The sequence below is a fragment of the Emys orbicularis genome, chromosome 2 (genome assembly GCF_028017835.1).
Source record: "Emys orbicularis isolate rEmyOrb1 chromosome 2, rEmyOrb1.hap1, whole genome shotgun sequence".
NCBI lineage: Eukaryota > Metazoa > Chordata > Testudines > Emydidae > Emys > Emys orbicularis.
The window spans coordinates 179,342,050-179,354,167 of NC_088684.1; the positions used below are offsets into that span (position 1 = coordinate 179,342,050).

Here is a 12,118-nt window from a genome sequence, read left to right on the forward strand (position 1 = left end):
AGGTCTGTCATAGAATGACCAGACAGGTTAAAGTGGTCCCCTACTGGTTTTTGAATGTTAACTCTGTCCACATATCTATTCAAGTGACATCATCCTAGGACCTAATCACATCAGCCATGCCATCAGGGGCTCGTTCACCTGCACATCTACCAATGTGATATATGCCATCATGTGCCAGCAATGCCCCTCTGCCATGTACATTGGCCAAACTGGACAGTCTCTACGCAAAAGAATTAACGGACACAAATCTGACATCAGGAATCATAACATTCAAAACCAGTAGGAGACCACTTTAACCTGTCTGGTCATTCTATGAGAGACCTCCGAGTGGCAATTTTGAAACAGAAAAACTTCAAAAACAAACTCCAACGAGAGACTGCTGAGTTGGAATTGATATGCAAACTAGATACAATCAACTTAGGCTTAAATAGGGACTGGAAATGGCTGAGCCATTACAAACATTTAATCTATCTCCCCATGTAAGTATTCTCACACTTGCTTCTTATCAAACTGTCTGTACTGGGCTATTTTTATTATCACTTCAAAAGTTTTTTTTCTCTTACTTAATTGGCCTCTCAGAGTTGGTAAGACAACTCCCACCTGTCTCTGTATGTGTGTGTGTGTGTATATATATATATATATATATATATATATATATATATCCTCAATATTATGTTCCATTCTATGCATCCGAAGAAGTGGGCTGTAGCCCACGAAAGCTTATGCTCAAATAAATTTGTTAGTCTCTAAGGTGCCACAAGTACTCCTGGGGTTTTTTGCGGATACAGACTAACACGGCTGCTACTCTGAAAAGTGAACACAAAGTGTCACTCATGACCATGTAGAGAAAAGAAACATGAACTGTTGTAATGGCTTAAAGTAATACGGAGTAGGGATGTGCATGAGGTGCAGGGTTTGGGGCAAGCCAGCTCCTCCTTCAACCTCTGCAACTTCCCTTCCAATGGCCAACTAGCCATCTGGCACTTTCTGCCTCTCTATAACCCTCTTGTGCCGGAAAGCTTCCCAAGGATCTGTAAATCCTCCCCTCGCCGCTAGGCCTGAGCTGGCTGATTGATTTATAATTTGGCGGGTTTTAATTTTTCTTAAAAACACAAAGCAATCGAACCACATTTTTCAACAACTATGGGCAAATGTTCTCTAACATTTCACTTTCACCTGTTGGGTTACTGAGTTAAACACACAAGAGCATTTAAAACCTGTGAGCTTCTATTTTTCTCCTCTTCTAATTTAAAAAATTACACTTTATTCCAGAACATATGCAAACCAAAAAAGCATTCATAGGCTGATATCTTTTCTGCCAAGTTTCAATACAGAGTGAATTAATTGCCAGTTTACAATAGAAATGCTTAACAATATTAGTGCTTGCAGATTTCTCTAGAACCAGGAACTTACCAATACATTTAAAAATGTGTTATACCAAAGAGTCTCCAATTTTTTTCCATAGTGTGGACCATGTCCTACTATACAGATTGCTTTGTGGACACCACCCTTCCCATTAGTGATAGAATGACATATCTGTTGCAATTACAGTTAATTGTTTACATGGTAACACAACATCAGGAAAGCATCATGTGTATTTTCAAGCTTCTGGTGCCGCTGGATACATGGATGAGAGCCAGCACAGTGTAACCAGCCATCCCTCCACGGACAACTAGCATGTGCTCTGGGGGTTACTGGTAGTCGATGGACTATAGTTTGGGAAGAACTGTGCTGTGTGATCACACAAAGAAAGAGTATGGTGGTACAACTCACTGCATCTCCAGGACGTCCAGCAACACCGGGAAATCCAGGTTTTCCATCTGCACCTTGCTTACCCTATCAAAACAGAAATACATATTCTATTATTAATTTTAAATTCAATGCAGCATCCATGGTATTCTATCAGATTTGTAGAAAGTTGCTCAGTTATTCCATTGGAAAAGTTTTAAACATCACACAGTAACCAGTCATTTAAAAAAAAAATCAATCAGCTAATAAAACAATTAAGAAAGCAGCAGACATATACAGAGCTGTACTGTCATGCATTCGTTTCTTTATGTTTGGCCACATTGTTTCAGGGGAGACAAGGATCACCACACATAGCAGCCAAGGTGAGAGATTCCCTCAGTGAAGGAGATGAATTCAGGTAGCACTGTAGTTTTAAAATGTAGTTTTGTTTTTTGAAGGCATTTTTACGCATTTACAGTATAATGCTCAACAAAACTTCTTAAAAGAAAAACAAAGCTGTAAAGATTCTAAATCTGCCAGATGACCCTGGTTGTGGCTGCCATCCTGGATTCTCTACGCTATATAAGGACTTAGAAGATTATAGTTTATAAATTTTTTCTTTTTCCTTGGTACAGCACCAATAACCTTAATAGTACTGATGTTTCTGCTTCATTAAGAACAGTTTCTACCCTTTTATCACCTCACCTTTCCTCTGCCACCAGCAGAATATGTTACTGAAGAACAAATGGGCACTTCATTAACAGTGGGTAAAATTTTCAAAAGAACCCAAGTGACTTATGAGCCTAGGTTCCATTTTCAAAATGGTGCTTGGGAGGCTAAATCTCATTGAAGGTCAATGGGGCTTAGGCGCCTAAATGCCAAACTCACTTTTTAAAGTGGGATTTGGGGTATGCCAACACTGCAACCAACCAATTCACCCACCTGCCCCACAGCAGCAAGTCTCAGAGCCTGGATCAAGGGGCTTGAGCTATGGAGCTAAAAATAGCAGTGTAGACTTTCCCCCTGGAAAGCTCGAGCTCTGAGCCCCTCCCACCGCTCACTGTGTCTCAGAGCTCAACTCCAGCTTGAGCATGAGCGTTTACACTGCTATTTTTAGCCCCGTAAGGAGAGCCTAGTCAGTTGACCCGGACTCTGAGACTCGCTGCCGTGGGGTTTTGGTTTTGTTTCTTTGTTTCCAGTGCAGATGTACCCTTAGGTACTTCTGAAAATGTTACCCAATTTCTCTTAAGTAGCCACATGAAGTAAACTTCTCTAAACCTGTATATACTGGTTCAACAGCGTTCTAGCAATTCTACAAGTGAGAAAAGAGTCTGTAGCCCATTTCCTATTTGTTAGTGAAATTCACTTCATCTCTGGAAAGCCCAAACAGGTTTTGTATGAGCAAAGTGTGTGAAACACTGGGGGGCAGAGTGGGACGACAAACCTGCAGAAGTCCTTCCCTATCATTTGTGTGTAACTGCATTTCTGTAATCACAGATCTCAGGAAATCTCCCCAGGTTAGTTCCCATCTCCACCTTCTGCACCAGCCTATATGGGGTGAACAGGACTTCCCCCACAGCTTGCAGGATGTCTGTAGGTTGCTACCTAGTATACATGCTGGGTGCTATGCAGCTGCGTGGTGGTGCTTTATCAGTGAATCATCAACCCTAAGGTTGAGACAGCACAGAGGGTCTTGGGGGACCTCCTCAACAGGGTGAGTTTCACCCATGTGCAGATGAAATGGGTTAGGACTAAGAGGACTAAGGGTTAGGACTAAGAGCTGCTAATTCACTTCTTGTTGGAACAAATGTTCAATAATTTCACCAACTTTTTTTCTTACTCAAGTTTAACTGGGAAAGAAAGACATGATTTTAGTTAACATAATTCACACTGTAAATAGTACAGTATGGCCATGTCACATTTTTTAATATTATTCAGATCTTAACATCTTTTAGGCTATGTTTACACTATGGACGCCGCTCTAAGGTCTCCCGTGTAGCCGCTCTATGCCGGTGGGAGAGAGCTCTCCTGCCGGCATAATTAAACCACCCCCAACGAGCGGTGGTAGCTATGTCGGTGGGATAGCCTCTCCTGCCAACATAGTGCTCTCCACACCAGCACTTTTGTCAGTGAAACTTACGTTGGTCAGGGGTGTGTTTTTTCACATCCCTGACCGACAAAAGTTTTGCCAACAAAAGTGTTAGTGTAGACAAAGCCAAACATTATATCACTCCTAAAACTGGCACTTGTTCGGTAACTACTGTCCTATAGTTTTTTATTTCTGCTTGTCTTACTGCGCACTTGAACACTGAGTTCCTGTAAACAAATAAAAATAAAATAAAATAAAAATACCCTCCTCCCCTCCCCCGCACACACACTTCTTTCATTCCTAATAGAGCTGAATAACGTACAGTTCTGGAACCTTAAAATTTTGCCTAAGAGGACGAGTTATCTGCCAAGGTAGTTTTACTATTTACGGACTGAACAGATTGATTCCGATAGCTTATTTTGTACATAGCTTTGTAGTCACCTCATTCACAATAGTTATGCCCTTTGGAAATATGCTTTAAAATACTATTTATCACAACTGCATACATCATTCAGTAATAATTACTGGAGGAAGGGCCATAAAGCAGAACACTTTCTTCAACAATAGTTCACACAAGAAAATTAGTTAGATCCTTGTAGAAATCAAAAGAGCTCAAGACATCTTTCCTATACATCAGTACATTGTCTTTAATTAGCATGCTGACAAATGTCTTAATGAAATGTGTTTTTAAGAAATCTATTCTCTGATTGTACAGAAATGGCATCTCCATACAGATTGCTGCACATTCAAAATACGTACAGCAGATGGAATTTATAACAAGCAGCAGCCAATACATTATGCTGTTTTATTAAAACAAGCAGGTGTGTTATGATAAAACTGTGATAAAAGTTCAGCAAACAGAGGGTCAGATTAGTCATTGCTTTAATCCAGTTTTACACCACTGTAACTCTGTTGATTACACTGGAGTCATACTGGTGTACAACTGGAGTAACTCAATAGTGAATCAGACCCAGAATATTTTAAACATCATAGCATCAGTCAACAGATCACACAGTTTACAGACAATGATAATTGAACTCAGGTACTTCAAAACATCCCTGGGAATTGTGTGTATGTGTATAATTAGAATTCTGTCAATGTAATCAACATTTACCATCATTTTAGTGCATAAAGAAAATAACTAAGCAGAAAAAACAATGCATTTGTAAATCAAGTTAAATGAGTTCCCCACCTTTAAACCTGCTATACCTGGTGGACCAGTATCCCCTTTTTCTCCCTGAAATGCAGATACATAGGTCATGTTAAATATCAAAATGCAGTACAACTACAGTGATTAAAAAAAACCTTGCTTGTTTAGGATTAAATAAAGTGCTCTCTTCAGCTCTGCATTACTACAACTTTATGGTGGTGTAACTCCACTTTCCTTACAGAGAGAATGGAAATATGTTGATTTCAACAAAGTTACACCAGTTTAAAATAGAAATAATGATTGATGATAATTAGACTTCACTGGCTTCTGGTGGAAAAAGAAGTTTTTCATAATGATCTCATTATCCATAAAAACAGATTTTGGATACGTACTTATCAGCTGGAAATAGAACACTAGGGTCACTGTGGTAGATGACTGCACCTGTGCTATGAATTAAAGTCACATCATTGATCTGGGATGGATAGCTCTATCTAAAAATATGATGAGTTATGTTGTACTAAACTTATCACTTAGTTGGACATTAAACTCCATGTGATTTCTAGTTGGATTTCTAGAGCCTCTTGTCACTCAGAGTACATGAAAACTGCATTTTGCATCTGATTTCACATGGTAATGAAAATCCGTTTCATCTGTGAAAAGTGGGTGCAAAATCCTACAACTGACTCAGAATGGTGACACTGTACATCCACTTTATACCCACTTTGCACTGGAGTAAATTACTTCATGAGGTGCAAGGCAGTGGAAAAATCAGTCCCTTTCATTATCTGGGCAGGAATCACTCAAGAGCTGTCAACAAAAGGCTTGTTTTAAATAGGGGGGTAATAGTTGATGTGTTAAAATCCATAAAGTGATTCACAGGATTATGCCAGACTGAAAAACAGCAATCCAAGAGAAAATGGCTTATTGTCCATTTCTGCTGGCTACTGAGGGAAAGGTATGCCATGCAAAACTGGTTTGGGAGACAAATATAATAGACATGTGACCACCTATCCATCTAGGCACATCCCATTAGTATCTGAGGCCCAGATCCTCAAAGATATTTAGGTGCCTAACTCCATGGGAATTAGGTACCTAAATACCTTTGAGGAACTGGGCTTGAGTGCCTCACATATAAATGAATTTATCCTAACAACATCCTTGTGAGGCAACCAACTATTATCCCCATTTTACAGATGAGGAGGTGAGGCATAGAGAGATTAAGTAACTTGCCCAAGGTCACATAGGAAATCTGTGGCAGAGCTGGAAATATTGTAAATCTCATTCCAGTTCTTTCACCACAGACCATCCTATCTTTCTTCTGTTACTGTGGTTACAAACGGTGGGTCTTTTGGAAGACAAGAAAGGCAGGTTTTTCTAGAAAGCACAGAGTCACTTCCTGGCACTCAGACACCCACACATTTTGGGAGCTATAACATGTAACCTTGAGCTAACAAAGGACAAAGAGGGATTGCATTGAGTCAAAACACAATGGGATAAAACAATGGATTTCTCCTGCCATATTACAGCCAGTCCTTCCAACAAAAATCACCTATTATTGTCCATCTAGTGATATTATTCTAGCGTGTTTGCATTATGATTCCTCTCTTTCCTTATCCAAAAAGTGTCGCTTTAAGACATCCTGAACTGGATTTGTTGTGGTTGCTAGTCAAGATAAGCAAGGCTGGATGCTCTGACTGAAGAGTTCAGAGGAACCTCGTGTTCTTTCCTAAGTCCTATTCAGACTGACCTTACAGGGTCTGAGCATGATCTGGCCCTGAATATTCCAATTTGCCGAGGGGGTGAGCACTTGCAGCTTTCTCTGACTTCCATAGGAATTGTATGTGTGCAGCATCTCTGTAATCAGGCTACTTACGCAGGTGCCTAAATATAGACTTAGGTGCCTACCCATAGGCTCTCAAGTTAGAATGTCTTGGCCTTGGTGTTTATTTATTGAGATACTGTACAATATGTACCATATAACTAGGGCCCCTGGCTTTTACTGAAAACCTCCAAAAAATTCCTGGGTTTTGAAAAATTCAGTATTTGGATTTTTCAGCTGCTCAAACTCCCCAGACCTAGCTCCCCCCCTCACTGACTCTCTGCTGGCCTCCTCAGCATGCCTGTGCAGAGGAGAACAACTGCCAGTTGGTGGCTATCTCAGCTGAACAGTGCGGGGATTGAGATGGGCAGGGGAAAGCTGTGCCCCTGAGAACTGGCCCCTCCTGATCCCAGCCTTTCAGCGTGGCCCCAGGACATACAGTCTCGTCTTCTTCCCCCCCCATCTTGCAGGTCACCCCTTTCCACTTATCTCCCTCCCCCCTACCAGGAACCCCCTCCCGCCCACCCACTGCCAGTGTATCAGGCAACCCCTCTTCCTCAATAGGCACCTGCTTCCTCAAGATGGCCCCAGTGAGTAGCTGGGCTTAGCGAGGAACCCCAGGGCACAGAGCTGGGTCCACTTCACCAGCTGGACAGAGTCCCCTCCTGTCCCTGGGCTGGGAACAGATCACACCAATCCCTCCATGGACCCAGGGAGTGAGCTGAGAAGTGCTGAGACTCTTTGAAAAAGCTGCTGTGAGTCTACATGAGCCAGGACTTTTGGAATTCACACTGAAGACCTTATATCAAGTGTAACTGCTCAAGTCAACAGAAACTGTTTTGTAAAAAGAAGTTTTTTTGCAATGGGGATATAATGGTTTCATAAACAATAAACTTTTCTCTAAGGGCACGTCTACATGTGCAGTGCTGCAGCTGTGCCGATACAGCTGTGCTGCTACAGCTTGTGTGGTGAAGACGCTCTATGCCGATAGGAGACAGCTCTCCCATCTGTGCACACTAGCGCTTATGTCGGTGTAACTTATGTCGCTCATGGGAGTGGAATATTCACACTCCTGAGTGACATAAATGTTGCCAATGTAAGTGGTAGTGTAGACATAGCCTAATTGTTGCTTTCTTTCTGCCCTCCCAACCCCCAATACTAAACCTGATATTTACCTGGAAAATCATGATGTTAATTTTTTGCATTGATTTTCACCCGTTTTTAAATTCTTGAAATAAAAACTGATATATTCCCGGAAAATTAATAAATAAATAAAATTTGGAAATGAAAGGCCTTACAGATAGCATTTAACTACATGTTTAGCTAAACACGCAGGGCAAAATACTGCTCTCACTACTCTGGTGTAAATACTGCTCTCACTACTCTGGAATAACGCCATTAAAGCAAACTCCAAAATTACATCCTTGCTACTGAACGAAAAGTTTGGTCCATGGTATTTAGGACATGTCAATGTTGTCCAGAAAGCATTTTTTTGGTTTGTTTTTTAAAAAGAGAAAGCTTTGGTGCAAAAGAACAAAAGCAAAAGTGACCTGAATTACTCTAAATATGGCAAACCAAAGTGGAAAATGCAAAATACAAAAATATGCTGGCTTTCAAATGTAGTTTGTTATATCAGTTACCTTTGGTCCCATTGGCCCACGCTGACCAGTCTCCCCAACAGGACCCTACAAAGTATTCTGAGTTTACTGATATATCAATATATAATTTCATATTCATTTTTTCTCAGTAACAAACAAGCTCACAATCACAACCATAGAAAAGTCTTTTAGTAGCTGTATCAACAGAAAGAATTAAAATGCAAAATTTTGTTTTGTAGATATTTTGAAGTCTATCAGCTTAATATTTTCTTGTAATAGGCAGAGTATATAGTGATAGCTAGATTTAAGTTGCCCAAGTGTTTCCATTCTAAGGAGTTGCTTATCATTTTTTTTCAATCACTTATGTAACTGGCTGAAATTCTGAAGGTAAGTTCTCAGCCTGGGAGCAATAATTTTGAAAAGTTTAAATCAAAATGATGTTGCCATTTTTAAAGATTGGGGAGAATAAAAATAAATATACTTTCCCCATTATAAAACACATCTTTGTGACTTTTCTTTTGAGCAGCCTGAGCCTGGAAGTGGTGTTAGATGGTAAAATGTAAAATTTGGCAGGAAGTGACAGTATTCCCTATCTTGCAGAAGTGACTTTTGGTGTTCTGGTGAAAACTGCTTGCGATTTGTCAACATTATAAACATTTAAAAAACCCTACTTTGTGCCTATGCACTGAATTTTTGTAATGCAACCACTTAAACTGCCATTGTTTGTTTGTTTTTTCTGTCTGTGAATGCTTAGGGCAGGTCTGCTCTTAAAATACCCCAGCAGCAATGCATCTGCACCCCAATAGTGTTTCAGTGAAGACACTACCTACGCCAAGGGGAGGGGTTCTCCCGTCAGTGTAGGTAATCCACCTCCCCGAGAGGCGGTAGCTAGGTTGACAGGAGAATTCTCCCATAGACCTAGCGCTGTCTACACCATGGGTTAGGTTGGTTTAACTGTATTGCTCAAGGGTGTCCATTTTTCACACCCCTGAGCGATGTAGTTATATGACCTAATTTCCTAGTATAGGCTTGGCCTAAGTTTAGGAAAGTTCCTAGGCAGTGTTGTTCCTATCTCTTGAGTTAGTGAGGTTGCACTGCCTTCTTCAGTGCAATAAGTATTGGTGCCAAAAGAGTGCTGCCTTATTCCATTTGAAAAAGGCCTGGGCTACACTAGAAAATTAAGTTAGTTTAACTACATCCCACAAGGGTGTGAAAAATCCACTCCCAGAGCAGCATAGTTAAGTCAACCTAACTCCCAGTGTAGAAGGAAGAATTCTTCCATCGACCTCCACTTTGTGGAGAGCTGGATTAGCTACGCTGAGCCCTGGTCTACACTACAGAATTACTTCAGTATAACTACATTACTCAGGGGTGTGAATAATCCACACCCTTGAGTGACGTAGTTATTCCGACCTACGTGCGGGTGTAGACAGCTCAGGAGAGCCTTTCCTGATGACATGGGAGAGCTCTCTCCCATCGGCTTAGAACAGGGATCTCAAACTCAGATCACCATGAGGGCCACTAGTACATTGGCCCGAGGGCCGCATCACTGACACCTTTTCATATAAAGGTACAAAAGCCCCCCCTCCGCCCACACCCCCACTCCACCCCTTCCATGAGGCCCTGCCCCTGCCCTGCCTCTTCCAACCCCTTCCCCAAAGTTCCCACCCCAACTCTGCCCCCTCCCTGCCCTTATTCCAACCCCTTCCCCAAATCCCCGCCCCTGCCCCACCTCTTCTCCTCCTCCTCCCCTTAGTGCGTGGCTCCCCGCTCCTCCCCCTCCCTCCTGGAAAGTGCTAAGTGGCTCGAAACAGCTGTTTGGGGGTGGGAAGCGCCTGGAGGTAGACAGAGGAGCAGGGACGTGGCGCGCTGGGGGGGCGGCGGGTGAGGGGAGCTTGGCAGCTGCAGGAAATAACTCCAGACTGGGGGGGGGGGGAACGGGGTGCTTGGAGGGCTGCAGCAAAATAATTCCATGGGCCGCATGCGGCCCGCAGGCCGTGTTATTGAGACCTCTGGTTTAAAGCATCTTCACCAGAAGCACTACAGTGCAAGTGTAAGTGCTGATGCAAGTTTCTAATGTAGACCTGCCATGAGGGAAGAACCCCTCCCGTTGGCATAGGCAGTGCAGCTGTACTGCTGTAGGATTTCAAGTGTAGATAAGCCCATAGAAAGGAGTCCATGAAATAAGGCAGGCGCACTTGTCTCACCGACTGCACATATTATGCATTATAGAGCTCTCCACTGATGTCTAGCAAATAGATAAACATAGCACAAAGTCTTTGTTGCTTCATTTTCCTTTGTAAAGAATGCACAAAATTAAATACAAAAGAATTCCAAGGTTGCAAAGTGAGACATGCAAAAGTCAGGAAATGATCAAGTTAAGGTTGCCAGCACTGCCCTAACTCAGTTCCTGTGCATGTACGCATTACAATACAGTCCCGATCCACACTGGATCACCTACTGTCTCAAAAGAAGTTCCTTCTGAAGAGAACAGATTAAAATATGGTTATGTTTTCTTTAACCCAGATTTACAGACATATAGTAGGGAGTCAAACCCAAGGAGTTTTTGAGTAACACCTACTTCCAGCTGGTGACTGAATGACAATCAAAGCTCATGTTCTTATAAAAGGCTGTAGAACGTACTTGCGGTGGAGTGAAGTCTCACAGAGTCACATAGAATTTGGGGTAGTATCCTGAGACAGTTTGGAGAGAGAGGGTTCTCTGACTTAACATTTACAGATACAGCTGCTTTTGTTAACGTTCTGAAAGCAGAGCTGCCCTTGCAGGTATAACCAATGCAGTGCTGTGTTTCTGAGTCTGCAGACAGCCTGAAACAATGACTCAGAGGCATGAACTCCCCTGCCTCTTAATCTCAATGGGGTGTCAGCTCTACAGCCCAATGATGACACTTGGATGTCAACATTAACTGTCCCACTGTTGATCATTTGAGCAGATACAATGGAGAAGGGGTCAGAGTGAAGTAAGTGAAGTTGAATATGATAACAAGGCACTGAACAAATAATTAAATATAGGGCTGTCAAGTGATTAAAAACATTAATTGTGATTAATCGCACTGTTAAACAATAATAGAACACCATTTATTTAAATATTTTTGGATGTTTTCTACATTTTCAAATACAGTAACTCCTCGCTTAACGTTGTAGTTATGTTCCTGAAAATTGTGACTTTAAGTGAAACGGTGTTAAGCAAATCCAATTTCCCCATACAAATTATGGGGGGGGGGGGAGGACATTTTTTTCACCAGACAAAAGACTATATATACACACACACACACACACACACACACACACACAATATAAGTTTTAAACAAACAATTTAATACTGTACACAGCAATGATGATTGTGAAGCTTGGTTGAGGTGGTGAAGTCAGAGGGTGGGATATTTCCCAGGGAATGCCTTACTGCTAAATGATGAACTAGAACAGCTGAGCCCTCAAGGGTTAACACATTGTTGTTAATGTAGCCTCACACTCTACAAGGCAGCACAAATGGAGGGAGGGGAGACAGCATGGCAGACAGAGACACACACCCTGTGTGTGAGAGAGAGATGTGCATTGCCCCTTTAAGTACGCTGAGTGCACTCTAAGTACATTGCCTTTTTAAGTAGATCAGCAAGTTGAAACAGCAGTTGCTACCAGCAAGCTCCCTCAGTACTGAGCCCTCTCATGTCCCCCACCCCCACTATATGGAGATGGGGTAAGCGGGAGGCAGGA

General features: G+C 41.9%; 1 protein-coding gene across 1 annotated transcript in view; it reads right to left on the minus strand.

Moving 5' to 3' along the window:
- The window catches only part of COL15A1 (collagen type XV alpha 1 chain), a 198,937-nt gene that overhangs the window by 65,471 nt on the left and 121,348 nt on the right, over window positions 1-12,118 (minus strand). The window contains exons 17-19 of the mRNA XM_065400013.1: window positions 8,427-8,471; window positions 5,010-5,054; window positions 1,774-1,836 (exon numbers count right to left, since the gene is read on the minus strand). Coding sequence (XP_065256085.1) covers window positions 1,774-1,836; window positions 5,010-5,054; window positions 8,427-8,471 — 153 coding nt within the window. The remainder of the gene's footprint in view (window positions 1-1,773; window positions 1,837-5,009; window positions 5,055-8,426; window positions 8,472-12,118) is intronic.